An 18,840-nucleotide genomic window follows, 5' to 3' on the forward strand; every position below is an offset into this window, starting at 1 on the left:
CGAAAGGAAATGTGCAGCACTAACAGTGTTAGAATACATTAACTGATGGTGCATTATTTTTACAATTTTTAGATATAAGGTTTATTGACATTTATAGTCGCTAATAAATCATGTTGCTCAGAATGTGCAGGCTCAACATTTATCTCATCATACAATGAATAATCCAGAAAAGTCCCTTTTTTTTTTTTTTAGTATATTTTACCTATCTCAGAGGAGACTACCAAGGCTAGGGACAATTATTTCTTCCTAAATATTTATTTATATCTTTTGTTTTTGTTCTCTTCAGATTAAGAACATACATGAGCTAGGACATGTTGACTCTCAATGACCAAGACTGGTTTGTATTTTCAAAATATAGAATTAGCCGAACTGCTCTAATACTATACTTAGATGTAAGGAAATTCAACAGAGCTTTTGATACTACATCTAACTTATATTTCAGGGACTTTTTTTCTCCTTGAGATTCATCTGCTTTATAATTAGACTAGTCTAACCCACTGTGTTTCAAGGTTTACTCTCTGTTTCTCTTATTCTTTCTCCTCTTTTTATTCTGTCTCTCCACTCCTCAGGGTTGTATTGCATGAGTTTTACAAGTTTCATTATCTTCTACCACAATCAAAATGAATAAAACCTCAAAGGAGTAATTTCTAAACAATAAAAACCACATAGAAGCTTCTCATAAAAATGTTATTACTTACACAATCACATTAATATTTCAAAGAAGGCCCTTTTAACAGGGTCTGCATAAACCACAATATGACTGAAATGATCAAGGGACTTGACCCACTCATGGGCTCAGGAGACTGTTCTGGGATGCCTCCTGGTTTTGGTTCTCTGGGGGGTCTCCCACTAATCTCAAGATAGTATCTTATGGCCATCTGAAACATTACAAATACACTTCAAGGCAGTTTAAGCACATACTGTTCAAAGCTAATGTGTTTATAATGAAAACATTTATCTTGTTAAGTCACATGACACTCACCTGCACCTGCTGCCTTTGTGTATTTAGCATATTTGGGTCAATTGACAAGGGCCCAAGAACACTGACCATCAGTTCTTTTTCCACAAGCCACTGTTTTAACTGAGCTTCTACAGTCTGGAATTGGGTTAGGTTATTAGAGGATTCTTCCAGTTTTTGTTGTCTATCAACTGTTAATTGATTGAGTTCTTGCCACTTAGAATCTAAAAGAAAAAGATAAAAGATGAAAGTGGTGTTTGGTCTTTATCCATTTAACATCACTGTATGTGTGAAGACCTCAGGGTATGACTCAAAATGATACAGAATGGCTATCATTCTATCTTTGCAACTCTTCTTACGCAGTTGATTAAAGCCTAATCTAAGAGTTAATTGCATTTAATGATATAGATTTTATGGTCCTGGAGCTGTGTGTCAACTGAAGTTTATGAAGATAAACTGGAATCTGACTTTAGAAGGTAATGTAGAAAATGGAATGAATATTCCTTAAGGCAGACAGGATCCAGAGAGACCTCACTTCTTCTAGAAGTCTACAGTCTGTTTATTCAACTATAACTGATTAACTAGAACAAGGAACATTAATCCTTTCTTTTAATAGCAAATCTTCAATGATCAGTGCTGGACAAATGATTCTCACATTTGTGTATCTATGCCCATTCTCTTTTATTCAAATCACACACAATGACAACCAACTGCTTGAAAGTTACAAGTTTAGGAAATCTCACTAACCCTCTAAACATTAAACACACACACACACACACACACAACTTTTTATTCCTTTTTATTTTTTTTTAATTTTTATTTATTTATGATAGTCCTCACAGAGGGAGAGAGAGAGGCAGAGACACAGGCAGAGGGAGAAGCAGGCTCCATGCGCCGGGAGCCCGACATGGGATTCGATCCCGGGTCTCCAGGATCGCGCCCTGGGCCAAAGGCAGGTGCCAAACCGCTGCGCCCCCCAGGGATCCCCACAACTTTTTATTCCTATCAAAAGTGATTATTTTTCTGACTTCTAGATTTCTTTGAAAGATTATTCTCTCTTCCATGTCACTAAAGTGCAATAATTCAGAATGTTCTTTCATGATTCTCTTAACTCTTATCTCCTTGGTTATAAAATCTTCAGTATATCCTTTACATTCCTAGTGCCCTAACTCCATTTTGGTCTTCATCATGTTTTGCCTACACTAGTGTTTCTCAAATTTCACCTGCATTACAATCACCCAGAGGGATTAACACAGGTTGCTGGGCCCCATCCCCCAAATTTCTGATTATAGGTCTGAAGTGGAATCTGAAAGTTTGCATTTCTAGAAAGTTCTCAGGTGATACTGATGCTGTTGATCCCAGGAGCACATCTTAGAGAACTAGAGTCCTAGACTATTCTTCTCACTCCCTGTAATTAGTATTTCTCAGCTGCAGCCCATTGGGTTCTAAAATAATTTCCTTAAAACAATCATTTAAGTATGTTGTTTCTGGGCTCATACTGTTTAATAACTAACTTCTCACCACCTACATGATAAAATATGAAGACTTATGCCTCACATTCAAGGGATCCCACAAACTGGCCCTAGTCTAGTAATATTAGAGGGTCTGCACCCTGAGATGAAACCTCTAATCTGGTCCTGTTTACCCTACCGCTATCATCCAAACAGGCTTCTGCTTACACAAGCCCCATACCTAACACACTCTACTTCTTCTCTGTACATCCCTGCTCTAATCTTCCATCACAATTCCACCTGACTTTATGTCTCTGCTAGAAAGCCTTTCCTGCTCTTTCCACCCTTAAGACAGTATGCTCCCTGAGGCCAAGAGTTCTTGAGCAGCAGTTTAACATATTAGTCACTCAATAAACAGTCACTGATGGGTGTGATTAGTTGACCTGACAGATTTTTTTCATCTAGCACAATACAATAAATGGCCAGTTCTAATAGAACATAACCCCTGAAACCTTACCTAATGACATCATTCTATATGGCATGTTCTAGTCAAACAAAATCTGATGATAAAATAATTCAATTCAAATAATGAATTGAAAGAGAGAAAAATAAAAATTTTTAGGAAGCTCATTCCTCACTCTACCCCTATTCTAAAATGTCTTGATAATACTGCCCCAAGTAATTCTGATTATCCCAGGTGAGAGCCACTGAATTAGGAACAAATTAATTATAATACAACAGGAAAGGAGTCTATAGTTGGATTAGGTATACCTTTGAACATTAAGGTCCCTCACAATAATCTTTTTTCAAACTAAAACATACTTACAGATTTCTAACATATCTGACCCTATTGGAATCACAATATTTAGCTCAACATAATGGAACAATTGAAAGTAAAATAACTCTTATTATAATTGTAGTAAACACAGAGCACTTCCTATGTGCCAGGTACAGTCTGTCTGACCTATACACACATGAATTCACTGAATTCTCCAAACAATACTATGAAGTAGGGAAAATTAGTACCATTGTCTTACACATATTTTCCAGAGCATTATATTAATGGGAAGGGGTGATATGATAAGACTTGTGAAGAAAATTCTGTTTATGAGAAATAGTTTATATAGGGACCAGATGGAGATGGGAGGATAACTCTGGGTAAAGAATGAAAACCACCAGACTTCTGTGGGGAGTTACTTTTTAAACTTGACTGGGGAAGAAAAGAATAAAGTAGGGGCTAAATAAGTCTCAGAGGGAACTCCAGGAAGGAGAAGGGAGCCTACCTTTTCCAGACAAGAAAAGTTATATAAAAGGAATATTTAAACTAAAATGTAATAAAGCATAAAAAATAGAAACACCAAATATCAAGTAAAAAATAATAAAAACATGGTACTTGATGTACAACATTTTATTCACTAGTATCTACCCTCTTCATAAAAATAAATTTGGTTACGGTGTTTAGCAAGAAAAATACAAGAGATGTCCAGTCTCAGCACAATATAATTTGAAATGACACTTTTAATTATACAGCATCTTAAACATGAAATATTAAAGCAAATTCAAATATAACTTAGGCTGGTGGATACATTTTGTTCTGATAAAGACTGTGATTAAAAAACAATTGTACTTCTTTCTATTCATGGACTCTGGGTAAGTGACATAACATACCAATTTCTGTCAACATCTGTTTCCATTTGGGGGCCTCAGGAGTGTCTGGGTTCTCCTCCAACAGTTCTGTCAATTTGTCTTTCAACTCCTGCACTTTGTTTACATTTTGCTTCAGTTCTGCCTCAAATGACTAAACAAGGGGAAAAAAAACTATGTTACACTCTGTCAACATCAAAAAACAAAAACACAATTATAGTAGATAAAAATATACACTGTTGAGTGGTGAAGTGGGTGAGGGACTGAAATTCAGCAGTTATTCTCCTTTCCTATTAAACAGTCTTCAACCATTCCTGATAAAGGAATCCCAAAGAGAAACACTACACTATGGAGAAAATGACTCTAGTCTCCAGTAGCTAGGAAGAATTTCCCATTATTCTCAATCATATCCCTTTGGAAAAAAGGAAAATGACATCAATAATACTGTAACATAAGAAAATCAGTCTTGATAAAGGCTGCCAGGTTTGAGAATCCATTAATGAATCAACACTTTTCTGGATAAGAATTGTAGAATTCAAATATAGACAGACATTTTTGCCATCATTGTCACAAGGTAAAATCATTTCCCCAACCTTGTCAGTTGAAGAAAGAAAGGCCATATATTAAAGAAAGGGAAAGTGTGAGCTACTCTATTTTTTTTTAAGATTTTATTTATTTATTCATGACACACACACACACACACACACACACACACACACAGAGGCAGAGACACAGGCAGAGGGAGAAGCAGGCTCCATGCAGGGAGCCTGATGTGGGACTCGATCCTGGGTCTCCAGAATCAGGCCCTGGGCTGAAGGTGGCGCTAAACCACTGAGCCACCTGGGCTGCCAGAGCTACCCTATTGTATGTTGGACAGAAAAAATCCCTAATACACTGAACTAAATCTTTTCCATAGGTGTTAAAATCCCACACTTAACCTGATTTAAAGGTGGCAAAGCTGGGGTGCCCAGCTGGCTCAGTCAGTAGGAGCATGAGAGTTGTGGGTTCAAGCCCCACATTGGGTATAAGGATTACTTAAGAATAAAATCTTTTAAAAAATAAAGGTGGCAAAGTTGCTTACACCTAACAGATTATTCGTCATTATAATGCGCATGTAAAATAGGTGATGACTGTTATCTTTTTACAGAAAAGGCACATTAAAGAAAACTGGCACATTATTTGCTGAAGGTCATAAAGGTGGAAATCAGAACATGGTCCTGACCGCCAGGTCTGGGATCTGGATGCCAGCCCATTCTCTTGCAGATCTTCAGTAAAAGTATTCACAGAATATACCTTATTCTGCTCAACTTGAGTCTTTACAGCTTCAGTATCTGTAGGTGTAGGTGCCTGGTGCCACTTTGCCGCAGTCTTGTTCATCTTCTGTAGCCACTGCATCATTGAGCTTGATTCTTCCTGGGCCTTTTGCAATTTGGATAGTTTAGTATTCAGTTCAGCTATTTTGTCCTTAAGTAAAAGGCCAAGATCTTCATAACCGTGGCTTATGTCAGTCATATCCTTTTTAATGGATGTTAATCCTAAAAGTAAAAAAAAAAAAAAATCAGATGGATACATTTTCAAGACATTTAGAGTAGGGTTCTAGAAACAAAAGTTTCTTCATAGGATATTCCCTTCTATTTTGTCCATTTTAAGCCTACTATGGTAAAGTCATATAATTTTTTTTAAAGATTTATTTATTCATGATAGACAGAGAGAGAGAGAGAGAGAGAGAGATTAAGAGAGAGAGGCAGAGACACAGGCAGAGGGAGAAGCAGGCTCCATGCACTGGGAGCCCGATGTGGGACTCGATCCTGGGACTCCAGGATCACACCCTGGGCCAAAGGCAGGCACTGAACCACCAAGCCACCCAGGGATCCCCAAAGTCATAGAATTTTTAGAACTATCTCATAATAATGCCATTTAATAACAAACTATTTAGGTACATTGCATAATACAAGTAAAATGAAAAAGAGATTTTCAATGGAATGGAAAATGAAACCATGAAATGCTATGTATTAATTCCTTAGGAACCAAACTCAAGAAAATAACTCAACGTTATTCTAAGTGACAAAATATCTTAAATTATTTAATCAAACAGAAGGAAACATAATCAAATACCAAACCAAACTACCAGATTTCACTAACTTCGGATGAACAAAACTGCGTGGAATGTTATATAAATATGATATTTATGGAGAAATGACTATGATATTAAATAGTATCATTTTAGGGGCACCTGGGTGGCTCAGTCAGTTAAGAGTCTGACTCTTAATTTCAGCTCAGATCACAATCTTGGGGTATGGAGTCGAACCCTGTGACAAGCTCCATGCTGGGTACAGAGTCTGCCTGAGATTCTTTCACTTTCCCTCTGCCCCTCATCTCAAGGTTGAAATTTCAATATAACGGTCTCAAGAAAGATTTTCTCTCATAAAAGAAAAAAAAAGTGACTATAATCAGTAAGTGCTTAAGGTTACTATTCACCTTTATTTGCCAAAATTTCTTGAGTATCTGTGGCTGTTCCTTCACCATTTAATATTACTCCACCTGCAAAAATATTAACACTGAAGTCATCATAAATTTCTACACTATTTCTACACATTAATAGTAGATGGCATTAAATCAAACCCCGTAGACAGTAATCATTTATAAATGTTATTAGTACTGGAAAATATAAAATACTGATTCAATTTCTAAATCGAATGAAGGTCCAAACTTTACAGTCCTTTCTGGTACATAAAATTCACTCTTAAAGTAGTAACATGATCACTTTAAACATTAGAGTTTAATAAGTTTAAATTATATATGTTAATCATTAAGTATTAATTATAAAACAATTTTTGTGATAAAATTGCTTTATTGTTATTTTTAGTAATAAAGTCTTTAAAACTCATGACTGACAGGCAACCCCTTCCTTACTTAAAAGATTTGAAAATTGTCTAGTACAGTTACATAGCATTATTATGGGTTTAATGGAAGCAGAATGAGGTAGAAAGACATGAAAAGTTAAAAGTAAAACAAACAAACCCTATTGCTAAAACCCACATTGTGTCAACACAGAGAGAGAAGAGCACAGTGGTTAGGAGTGCCTGGGCTTTGGTGTATGACTCACCTGAAATTAAATCCCAGCCCCACTAAATTCTAGCTGATGACTGGACAAATTAATCACCACCCCACCAAAGTGGGGGGGGGAGGGATAATAATACCTAACTTGCAAGGCCATAGTGGGTATTAAAGACAGTTAACTGATTGCCTAGCAAATAAGAACTACTCAGTAAGTAGTAATTAGCACTCCTCTTTAATTATATAAACATCTAACCTTACTTCCTTTTTCATAAGCAGAACATTAAAAAATTCAATTAGACTTTCTCAGGCAAACATGCATTGGTTACCCATCTAAAACACAGAGACATTTTCCAAAACTAGCCACACGAGAAATATTTAAATATCTGAATCTTAATCTAAGTTTTGTCTCTTTTAAAAAAAATCACATACATTGGCATTTCAGTCAAAAATGAAAATATCCTGATTCAGGAATAATTCCTACTGTGCTTGGGAGCTATCAAGAGTAGGAAAAAAAAAATCCCACAACTTTTTACTCACTGCAAATCTAAAGTGGACCTAACGAACTAAAAACACAATAGAATTCCTTTAAAAAAAAAAAAAAACTTGACATTTCAGGAAATCTGATTAGAAGAGAAAGGAGAGATCATCACGCCATATATAATATGAGTATGCTCTGAAATGGGGTTAATAGAGTGGAATAAATGGTTGCAAGAGGCCCAGCTGGAACATCAGTCTCACAATAGGGCCAGCTGGGGGCTGGGCAGGGCACAGAAACCACAGAGGGTACTCAGAGACTCTCAGAATAAAGATATGAGATCTGCCTTTATCTGTTCCTGGATTTAAAAAAAACCTACCCTGATATTAACAATATAAATATGTTTTAAACCTAAAACTATACCCACAACTTAATTTTAGAATCATCACTTATACATGACTCTCCACTTCTGTTGAGTGGCTCAATCATGATTATGGTTTAGAGATGCTAGCTAACACGTTATACAATTGTTTTCCTTCAGAATAGTATATAAAATGAGGTAGACAGGGATTTTTAAAAATAGAGAGCTCCACTCCACAGAAAAGAGCTGTTCCCTTCCTTCCCTCACCTCTCCTTTCCCAAGAGACTAGGCTCATTTACCAAACATTTCAAGTAGAATTTGAGTTATTTCCATTAAAGTAAAAACCAAACTGGAATCTGATCTTTTCTTTTCCCCAATATAATGCTCCTTATTCTGACCTAATTATATGGCTACATTTTAACTGTAGTCTCTAAGAAAATGAACCATAAAAGGGATTTGAAATTTGACTAATACAGATACTCTTCCATCCGTGGAACATACTTTTAGGCCATGTATAGATGCCAACTTTCTTGTTACCCCCTCCCTTTGTATTTCTGAGGTTATTTTGCACATTAATTTAAAGACTAGGGGAGATGGACATAACATGGGTAGACCCAGTTCTTTGGGAGATCTGCCATGGATGTAAACAAAGCACATACCTGATTTCACTGCTGCTATTGCCTTTGCGGGGGTAGTCACAGCGCTGATTAGGTTACATAGTGAGATTCCACTGTTGTTTACTTTCTGAATCTCTGGTGTTTTTAAACTCCACTTTTCTTGTAATTTCTTGAGATATAAAAACACATTATTTTTCAGTCTTCATAATATTTTCAAAGTCACACATTATAATTCAATTTCTTAAACATATCTTAAAGCATTGATGACTGTGGATCTTGATTCATGGGGGAGTGGATAGAAAAAAAGGCACCATGCCTAGGTGTTCCAACAGCCCAGGTGACTGTTAACACTGTTAGCGGTGAGAAGTAGGGTATAGTCCATCCTGCATTCTGGTCCTAGCCACAGTAGAAGTCAGGCTATTTCTAGCTGTCATGGGTTCCAAAGTAACTGTCAACTGTCAGTCTGAAAACTGCACTTGGTGTCAGTCACGTTATATGAAGAAATGTACTAGAAATGACTTTTTAAAAATGGGAGTTCAGAATTCTATGTAATAGTGAGTTTTAATCATCAAAATTTCAATGAATTTTTAAAAATATGTATCTCCACAAAGATGGAGTGGGGAAATTACCATAACTGCTCATAAGTTTTATGATTTGAACCAGATGACAAAAGATGTGTACACTATTTGTACTAGGGATTCAAATAACTTCTATCTTCAAATACTAGTTCCAGTGATATATCTGAGCTAGAGTTAAATGCTGAGTTGAAAAACAGGATCTTTTACATAATGTTATGAGAAATGGTATAAAAAAATCACAAACTAGAGATTTGTTGGAGAAGAAAATTTGGGTACTAGGACAGTCAGCCACTCACTATAAGTACATTTCTTTTAAAAAGCAAATTAACTCAAAGTTTGGGCTCTTCCTCAAAAGGATTAGAGCTATGTCATAATTTCTAAATATCACCAAAATATACTGAAGATAAATGGGGATGTAACTTATGTGATATTAGATAAAAGGAAACCACTAATAGCCTTTTAACCTCTCATTCCTCACAAGGGCAAAGAAGAAACTAGTAACAGATAATGATTCACCTTAGTTTTTTCCAGAGATTTTCCTAAATCCTCTGCACCAAAAGAAGGCTGCACAATGGGAACTCTTTCTGTTGTTTCTTTTATCCATGACTTCAATGACTTAACAAGGACTTGGAAAGCATCCATCTGTTCTTGACAAGAAGACACAGCTTCTTTTCTAGATAACAAAAATTATTGAAGAATTTGAGCCACAGAAAGAAAATACTCCATAGGAATAATTACTAATAAATAAATAATTATTCCTGTATCAGGCTTACAATTAAGAAAAAAAAAAAAACTCTTCCCCATACACATTCTAACCATTGATAAAGGGAGGAAAGGACTCATAGGTGTGAAGTGAAATTAACTAAATAACTACTTTATTCCTTAGGCATACTCCATAGACAAAGACAAAAGCAGTTAAGAAATCTGTAGTCCATATGGTAATGGAACTCTATACTGCTACGTAAACCCTAAGGCTATATAAACAGTTTTAACATTATTTAGATTCAGCAAGCTTTGATCTGTCCACTTTATATGGTGCTTAATGCCAGCAGGCATAGAACCAGCAGGGAAACATTTACAAATCACTGATTTGAGAAAAACATCCCGCCACCTAGTGGTTACTACACAGCACTACAGTCACTTTAGTGGATGGATAAACCAGGTACTTCAGAGGATACAGATTTAACTCTCCAAACATGACTGGGGTCCCAATAACTAAAGAATATTAATGATGACTGCCTCCCCCACAGATACTCAGAAAGCTCCACAGTGAACTAGATGGATCTTGCTGTAAACTAAGCACCATGGAGTGAGGGCACATGCCCAGCACATGAATTATGAGGACAGTTCCATTTGTTATGTGGATGGCATGTGGATGGCATGTGCACGTGTGGAATACTGGCACAGAAGAGTTCACTGCAGCTGGACTAATTACTGGTGACTATATGGTTTTAAAACTGAACCCTTCTGAAAATAAAAACAACCTAGGGTTTACCTAGGAAAATCAGGTATATCATTTCCATGCAATGTGAGTTAAATATTACGTGATAAAATGGAAAATGTAGCTCTGGAAGTAGTATATCTAGCACTCAAAAGTTTTAGGTAGAGAATTCTGAAGAAATGAAGAACAGGTAAAAGATAATTATTTTCTATTTTTGTAGAGTCTTTAGTAAAACTAGATGTATATTCTAAACTAACATGATATCAGAAATATAAAAGTCTAATCACAAGGTTTATCTCTATACAGCTTTTTAGCTCAACTCAGGTGCATTCTCTTGTTTTTTCACGGAGTCATTTCTTATCCACAACTCTTTAAAAAGTAAACTATTTTACAAAAAAAAAAAAGGGTCATGAAAAACTATACTGAAATTATGCATTGTTTTTGAATTGAGCCCCAAAAGCAATGAACCATGAGTTATCTTTCAAGGTTATTTCTGCTTTTGCAAATAAAAATGTGGTCTTTGCCAAAGGCTTCAGAGACCATAATGATTTAGATTATTTTAGATTATATACACTACTACCACTATTTTTCTACATAATGATTTCTACTTTTGGTAAGAAGTATAAAATTCCTTTCCTAAATATTCTATCAAAAATGCACTTAATTTTAATAGAAAAAAATGTATCAATATAAAAGCATTTACAAAAAGTAGCCCCATGCTTATTCCTGAGTTTTGTCTCAGGTATCTACATAAGCAAATACAAATAATTCATTCTTTAATTATCAAGTAGACTAAAATCCACTAAATTCTTAAGTGGTGCTTACTTTTCTTTGATGGTAGTCTCCATTTCCTTGAACTTCTTTGACAAATTATTTGTTTTTTCAAAAACCAGAGCCTTATCACCTGGCAAGCCATGGCTGGATATCTCCTTCAGAAGGCTGTGTAAAACTTCAAGATCTTTCTTGTGTTCTAAGAATTCAGAAGTTGATTCCTACAAAGCATTTAGATATTTAATCAATCTAAGAGGTTGTTAGATCTTCAGATGGCATTCTATCAAGAGGTATGTATGGGACCAGAATGGCTTTACTTAGAATTTCACAGAAGAATGATCCTGCCTATGGCAGGTACTCTAAATAAACATGCAGTTAGGCTGTCTGAAAGAGAACACAGTAAATTAATTTAAAAATGCATTCTTTATAGTCTAACTCTTTGTGGGTGTAGCAGATGATACTTATCTTTAATATGTGGAAAGTGCACAAGGGAGAAATGGTTTCATTCCTAATCAGTGAGCTAAAGCTTTAAGAAGATGTATTTGGGATTTCTGAAGGAGATAAGCATAGATCTTTACTAATCCATCAGCAATTAAAATAATGATTGCTAATTGTAACTCTAATACATGTCAAAGCTGGTCTGAAGTGTTCATATACTTGACCAACCTCGTGAATATTAAGGAATACATACCTGCATATATTGAGACAATTCAGTAACATCTTTTCCTGGCACATCTGTCTCAGTGAGAGCCTGAGTTTTTGTTTCTAAAAATGTTTGGAGCTTTTCTGAGAGGTTCTCAAAGAGTTCTACTTTGGTTTTGAGCTCCTCCATTTTGGCAAGTTTTTCTTTGTGTTTACGACTTGCTTCTGAAAACCGAACAGACAAGTCCTTCATCTTGGCTTGCAGTGAGGATGCAGTGGATGGATCTGTTGTTTCCATAAATTTCTTCACTTTTTCATTCATGGCATTTATACTGCTCTGACGACCTGTAATATCCTGTTCCAACATCTGAAATGAACCAAAAATTGCGTATGTTTTATAATGATGTTTACAAAGAATGTCACAGAGTGTTAAAAAATGACCATCCATAACAACATAATCTTGAACAACCTGTGACTAAGGGAAGTTAACTGCTGGGGCTGACTGACAAGTCTGATTTGTCCCTTGAGGAATACCATCTCAAATCTCTTCAAGACACAGTGAAGAACAGCTGGCAAGTTGCCAGAGCAAGGCAGGAGGCGGCTGCTACTCAGGAACCCCTGGGATCTAATGGAGCCTAGGGATTATCCATGGTCCTAATTTTTAAAAGGCTAGACAACGACAAGATTGATCTGATTAACCTCATGTGCAGCTGGCTGAAGCTATGATAAACAAGATAGGACTTCTGTATGTGTAAGCCCTCTATAATGAATTACATTCATGAAAAAGTATACAAAGCTCTATCTACACTTCTTCAGGGAAAAACTGTTTTACACACATGTCTTGGTGCAAGCACTACTTTCAACAGTTACACTCAAGAAACCTCTCTTTATCAAGCTTATCGTAAATTTACCCATTCTTGGAATTTTTTAACGTTTTTGCCCCCAACTAAAAGTGTCTTTTTTTTTTTTTCCCTTTTAAATGTCACTTACAATGTTTTTACTGATCACATCCTGAAGAGCAGCAGAGTTTAAGGGCACTTGACCTTGCTCTTTCAGAGAACTTTCCACACTTCCCATCCAGTCCAGCATTTCATCCAGGCCATCCTGCACACTCAGCGAGCGGGTCAAGGTTATCTGAAGTTTTTCATTTCGTTCATTAACAGACTTGGACAGATCGTCATATCTCCCAACAATGTCATCTAGTCCAAAAAGATCAGGAAATGTTAACCACCAAGCTCTCTTTGCCCTATTCCTTTTCAAAAATTAACGAAGGCGAGTCATAAAATTTCCACACCAAAAATGGAAAAAGAAGTAAGTTTAACTGATAAATTCAAAATGCATAATCAGAGCACCATCTTAAACCTTAACAAAAGAAGAAAAAGATCACAGTGGAATATAAAATATTGAAATTTTTGTTGAAGATTTTATTTATTTTTACACAGAGAGAGCACATGCCTACACAAGCAGGGGTAGCAGCATTCAGAGTGTGAGGGAGAAGCAGGCTCCCTATTGAGCAGGAGCTCGACATGGGGCTTGATTCCAGGACCCTAGGATCATGACCTGAGCCGAAGGCAGATGCTTTACCAACTAGGCCACCCAAGCACCCCAAAATTGAAATATTAAAAAAAAATAGTTGATATACATGCCATCTGCCTTTGAAAATAGATTTTTGGATGCATAAACATCTGAATTACCCTAGAGAAATGTAATTGGTCTAAACAGCCAATCCTTAGAGTAAATGCTGGATTTACTGACATTTCAAAATAGCCAACTTGATAACTCCATGGAAAAAAAGAAAAAGGTGACAGTCATACACAACTATTCTCAAGGATAACACACAAGCATAAAAAGATTTATCAAGAATTAACTTTTACATATAAAAATTATCTCTCCCTTATATGCAACATGCCTTCTCTCTCCCCTCCTCCCTCTCTCTCACACACACATATACTTAAGCCTTCATCATCCTTCACATTCTAAGCAAACCACTCAAATGCACAGAAACTGACAGATGCACACTTCATGAGAAAACATAAATATAATGTGAAAATAGATAATGAAAGTTCACTTAAAATTAGGAAGGTTGAGATTATACTTCTAAAATAAAAATAGATTTTATTTGAAAAGTTTAATAGCAGACCAAAGGGAAAATAAATAAGGTTAACAGAATAATCTATCTCAGAAGAGATTAATCTTTCTTTAAATTCTGAAGATTTAAGATGCTAAAAAAAAAACACAAACCCCAGATTGTTCTAGCCTAGTTTTCAGTCAACTCTACAGTTCTGTATTTACATCCTACATTCTGTACTGCAGACCTACAAGAAGTTCAAAGAACAATGATTTTTAATGGATTAATCTCTCTCTTTCTCTCTCTCTGGAATAATCACCAATTTATCACTTACTGTCCAATAATTTGAAAAGTATTTTAATTATTTCTGAATGGTTAGTTGGATCTACTGTATGTTCAGTTAGCAGAAAACTCTGACCGCAAATCCCCTCTCTTCAAGTGAAACATTTTACATGCTAAACAGATTGCTCATGTTACCCTGCTGATGCAGAGTTGCCCGTTTGAGAAGCAGCTCACGTGCTAATTTGGCCCCTGGAACACAATCTCTATATATTTTTTTGGAACACAATTATATAAGCAATATTTCTCTCTGATTGTTCTAATGTATCATGAGAAAACAGTTTGACAAATTTTCACTACATGAAGAGGTTTAGATAATTTTATGAGACAGTCATGTTCCTGTCACAGAACAGAATGAAGCCCTGAGAGTACAGACTGTGGGGGGGAGGGAGGGGGAGGTGTGCAGACAGGCAGGGGAATGCATTGAGTATGCACCAAGATGCTATCAGCAGACAAAACAAGCACCAAGGTCAAATATAAGCCCTTCTTGGAAAGTCACAGGAAAAGACACTCTCAATTGCAGGTAGCGATTGATTAGCTGGTGGCTACTTCTCAAACAGGTGACTCTGTGCAGGATAACATGAGCAATGTGTTTAGCCTTAATAAGTGATTTCTCAAGCAAAGACAGCTACTGTAATAAAATTAACACATTTTGAGTGTTACTAGTTTTGTATTTCTTAGTGATAAAATATTGTCATTGAAGTGAATTCTTGCTTTTGCTAAGTAAATATTATTTTAGAAGAAAAAGATACAGAATGAAATCTACTCTAAGACTGTTATTTTTATTTTAAGTGGTTTGTTTTCTTAGAGGTCAGATCTTAGAGAAATTCTTCTACATCTTAAATATATTTTCATATATTCCTGGAAACTTATGCCAGATAGAAGTTTTAAAGTCTTAAAATAATGTATAACACATGAATTTTTAAGCTAATAAAAACAAAACTTTGTACACTTAACAATAGGAAAAATGTCAATTGCCTCCACAAATAACAGAAACACACATAATACAGTCTTTTTTTCTCCTCCAAATCTCTATGTTTCAGTACTAATAGCAGTGGTTGCCAATGTGGGATGTCAAGATGGTACATTGGGATATAGGAACAAAATATTAGAACTTCTACTCTTATTTTTATCTCACACTTCAAAATTTTATGTTTTTTTATTTTATAATATACATAATATGATAAAATAGTAAAATGTATATACAACTTAAAAATATACATGCACACATGAAGGTATATGCTGAAAATTATTTGACAGGGGTACATGACCAAAAAAGTTTAGACATCTAAGAATGAAAAAAAGTTTTCCTTTTGGAAAAGTGATTTTAGAAAAGCAAAGTTTCATCCTTCTCTTCATCTAAAATTTCTGCTCAGTTTTTAACTCACACTTTCTTTGGCGTGAAACATAGGTCTAATCATCTTACAAAACATTACGTTTTTTATTTCACACATAGAAATATATAATAACCTCAAACCATACGTTAAATACTATGAAAAGCAGTAAAGTCAAGGGGCAAAAAATACAGTAAGACAGCAAACCTTTATTGATACCCCACTGTGCATTTAAAATAAACTAAATACAATGAGTGGATACAAAGAATAACATGCAATAAAGCTCTTTTCTCAAGAGATGACTCTAATGCAAGAGGGCACAGAAGCACCACTGTAATTGGATACAAGTTTCTAGTATCACCAGAGAAAATTGGGGTAATCAGAGCCCTGTGAGACCACTCAAAGGCATCTAGAAAATGGAGAGATGGAAACACTGTTTTTAAAGCACATCTCTTAACACCATACTCCTGCTTTCGACAAAGACCCCTCAGTGAATCTCTGTTGGCCATAGGTTTAGAGTCTAGCTCTGCCCTTGTCATCAGCCAAAAGAATCTTAAGTTCTACTTTCCGTGGTAAACATTACATAAAGAGTTTTTGTTACATTTTCTAAAGATAAAAGTAAACTTTAAATATACTCTTTCCAAAGTACACAACCCCTGCTCCCAATATAAGTGCCTCCTCCCAGGTTGGGAAGCAGCACCCTTTCACAGTGAAAGGACATAAGCAACATAATATATACCAGTGAACTTGTTCTCCGAGCTAGAATAATTTCAGTCAGAACAGGGTAAACCTTGAGAAAGCAAACAAGGAAATAAACACTTACCCAGTGTTTTCTGAATATCATTCTTCGCTGGAAGTAGAGATCCCCTGGCATCTAAAAGCACTTCAGCCGTTTTTTTCAGTTTCTCTACAGCAACCTGCTGATTTGATATCTGTCCTTGCAGAGCCTGAAGGATTGAATGCTTCAATTAAACTCAGGACAAAATGACACATTTCCAATATTTAAAAAACTATTTACCGAATGATAATATTGGACATAATAATCTTTTCATAACTATAAATTTATACTAGAATCCTTACAATAAGACCAGTCATAAAGTAGTGTTAGCAAAGGCATCTGCCAGTCAGGATAATACAAATTTGGTCTTGAAATCAACTGTCAAGCATATATTCATGATACTTGACCTGATTCTTGATCTTGCAACCCTCTACTAGCCTGAGATCTCCCTTCATCCCTACTTCAAGGTCTCTGATGATGATTACAATACCCTCAACTAACCACCAGAAAACAAAAACCAAAATCAACCTAACACCAAAAAAACCCTTTGGGACTATTTGTGACTACAAGTAAGGAAATGATTAAGGGTTTCCATTTCAATACAAAGTCATATTTATTTCTGTTTATTCAACAAAAGTTACTTAACATCTAACAAATTAAAAAAAAAAAAACAACTTGCTGTGTCTGTAGTAATACAAAACCAAACAGACACAAAGCTCACCCACAGGGATCTTATGATCTACATCAGGAACTGATATGTGCTACTGGAAGCTGAGAGGAGGGCTAACTGGACAGGGAAATGATGGTGGTCCTGGGCTGGGTCCTGAAGAATGTGTGGACAAAGGCAGGTAGAAGTGGGGAAGGAGAACACTTCCCTGCAGAGTGAACAAAGATGCAGACAAAAGCATTACAGGAGAAGGGAGGGTCCCAATCAGTTGGAGAATGTGTATGGGTTAATCAACAGCAAGAGGACTGTCCAGCAAAAGAGTTTACATTCTATCTTGAAGAGTTGTTCAAGGATTCTGAGTATAGGTTGACATACTCAAAAGCTGTCCTAAGAAAAGGCTTTAAAAAAAAAAAAAGAGAGAGAAGGCTAAACTTGTAGCACTGTATGGGATAAATGACTTGGCTAAGAAATAAGCAGAGATACCAGTTAGGGGCAATATCAGCAGTAACAAAGGAGAGAGGCCCTTCTGGGCTGGGAAGGCCAAATTGGTTACAGAGTTGGGGAGGGTCTCTTGATAAGTCAACTAAAGTTGTGCCATGAGATATGGTAGCCACTAACTACATGGAGCTTTTATAATTAAAAATTAATTGAAATCAAATAAAATGAAAAATTCAATTCCTAAGTTGTACTAGCCATATTTCAATTCCTAAGTTGCCAAGGGTGACTAGTGGTTGCCATACTGGAAAAATTATAGAGCACTTCCATTGTTACAGAATGTTTTGTGGGATATCACTGCTTTAAAGGGCAGGAACAAGGGAAACGAAGAGGCAAAAGAAGTATCCAATGTTTTTGAGCCTAGGTAATTAATGGAATTCGTAAGCAAAAGTGAAAGCAAGTTTAGGAGCAAAGGAGAGTCTGTTTGGGAATTTATGACCTGAAAGAACACTTAGGACTGTCCTATAGAAAAAAAAACAAAACAGTAAAGTTGGAAATGGAGGTGACTCTGAACACAGGCTGGGACTAGACATAAAGCTCTGGTAGCTAAGACCCATGGTGAGACCTCTAAGGAAGCAAGCACAGAAACACCAGAGGAGGAGGCCATGAGAAATCACAAAGAGTACTTATACTTAAGTGATGAGAAGGGAAAGAAGAACAGATGTAGCTTTTTTTTTTTTTCCACAATGGGTTTGCCGCCAGAACAAAGGTGTCGTGAAAACCACCGCTAAACCTAAACCAAAATGGGAAAGGAAAAGACTCACATCAACATCGTCATCATTGGACACGTAGATTCGGGCAAGTCTACCACGACTGGCCATCTGACCTACAAATGTGGTGGGATCGACAAAAGAACTATCGAAAAATTTGAGAAGGAGGCTGCTGAGATGGAAAAAGGCTCCTTCAAGTATGCTTGGGTCTTGAATAAACAGAAAGCTGAACGTGAACGTGGTATCACCACTGATCTCCCTGTGGAAATTCAAGACCAGCACGTATTATATGACCATCACTGATGCCCCAGGACACAGAGACTTTATCAAAAACATGATTACAGGCACATCTCAGGCTGACTGTGCTGTCCTGAGTGTTGCTGCTGGCGTTGGTGAATTTGAAGCAGGGTCTCCAAGAATGGGCAGACCCGTGAGCGTGCCCTTCTGGCTT

The 18,840-nt window shown here is 36.2% G+C and overlaps 1 protein-coding gene and 1 long non-coding RNA gene across 35 annotated transcripts in view; one reads left to right on the forward strand and one right to left on the reverse strand.

Annotated features, from left to right (window-relative positions):
• DST (dystonin) overlaps nt 1-18,840 on the reverse strand; it is a 480,962-nt gene that overhangs the window by 93,207 nt on the left and 368,915 nt on the right. For all 30 annotated transcript variants that reach the window (XM_025419112.2, XM_025419100.3, XM_049092202.1 and 27 more), the window contains 10 exons: nt 16,563-16,686; nt 12,989-13,197; nt 12,048-12,365; nt 11,411-11,577; nt 9,661-9,817; nt 8,609-8,735; nt 6,532-6,594; nt 5,347-5,588; nt 4,078-4,207; nt 983-1,182 (listed from right to left, as the gene is read on the reverse strand). In XM_025419112.2, coding sequence (XP_025274897.1) covers nt 983-1,182; nt 4,078-4,207; nt 5,347-5,588; nt 6,532-6,594; nt 8,609-8,735; nt 9,661-9,817; nt 11,411-11,577; nt 12,048-12,365; nt 12,989-13,197; nt 16,563-16,686 — 1,737 coding nt within the window. The remainder of the gene's footprint in view (nt 1-982; nt 1,183-4,077; nt 4,208-5,346; nt 5,589-6,531; nt 6,595-8,608; nt 8,736-9,660; nt 9,818-11,410; nt 11,578-12,047; nt 12,366-12,988; nt 13,198-16,562; nt 16,687-18,840) is intronic.
• Nucleotides 8,776-18,840, forward strand: part of LOC112641796 (uncharacterized) — a 38,140-nt gene continuing 28,075 nt past the window's right edge. For 2 of the 5 annotated variants that reach the window (XR_004804408.2, XR_007401192.1), the window contains exons 1-3: nt 8,816-9,120; nt 10,395-10,581; nt 11,479-11,646. This is a non-coding gene — a long non-coding RNA (uncharacterized LOC112641796). Of the gene's footprint in view, nt 9,121-10,394; nt 10,653-11,478; nt 11,647-18,840 lie in introns of all 5 variants that reach the window. The other 3 variants (XR_007401195.1, XR_007401193.1, XR_007401194.1) reach the window with 3 other exon arrangements.

Source organism: Canis lupus, chromosome 12 (genome assembly GCF_003254725.2).
Source record: "Canis lupus dingo isolate Sandy chromosome 12, ASM325472v2, whole genome shotgun sequence".
NCBI lineage: Eukaryota > Metazoa > Chordata > Mammalia > Carnivora > Canidae > Canis > Canis lupus.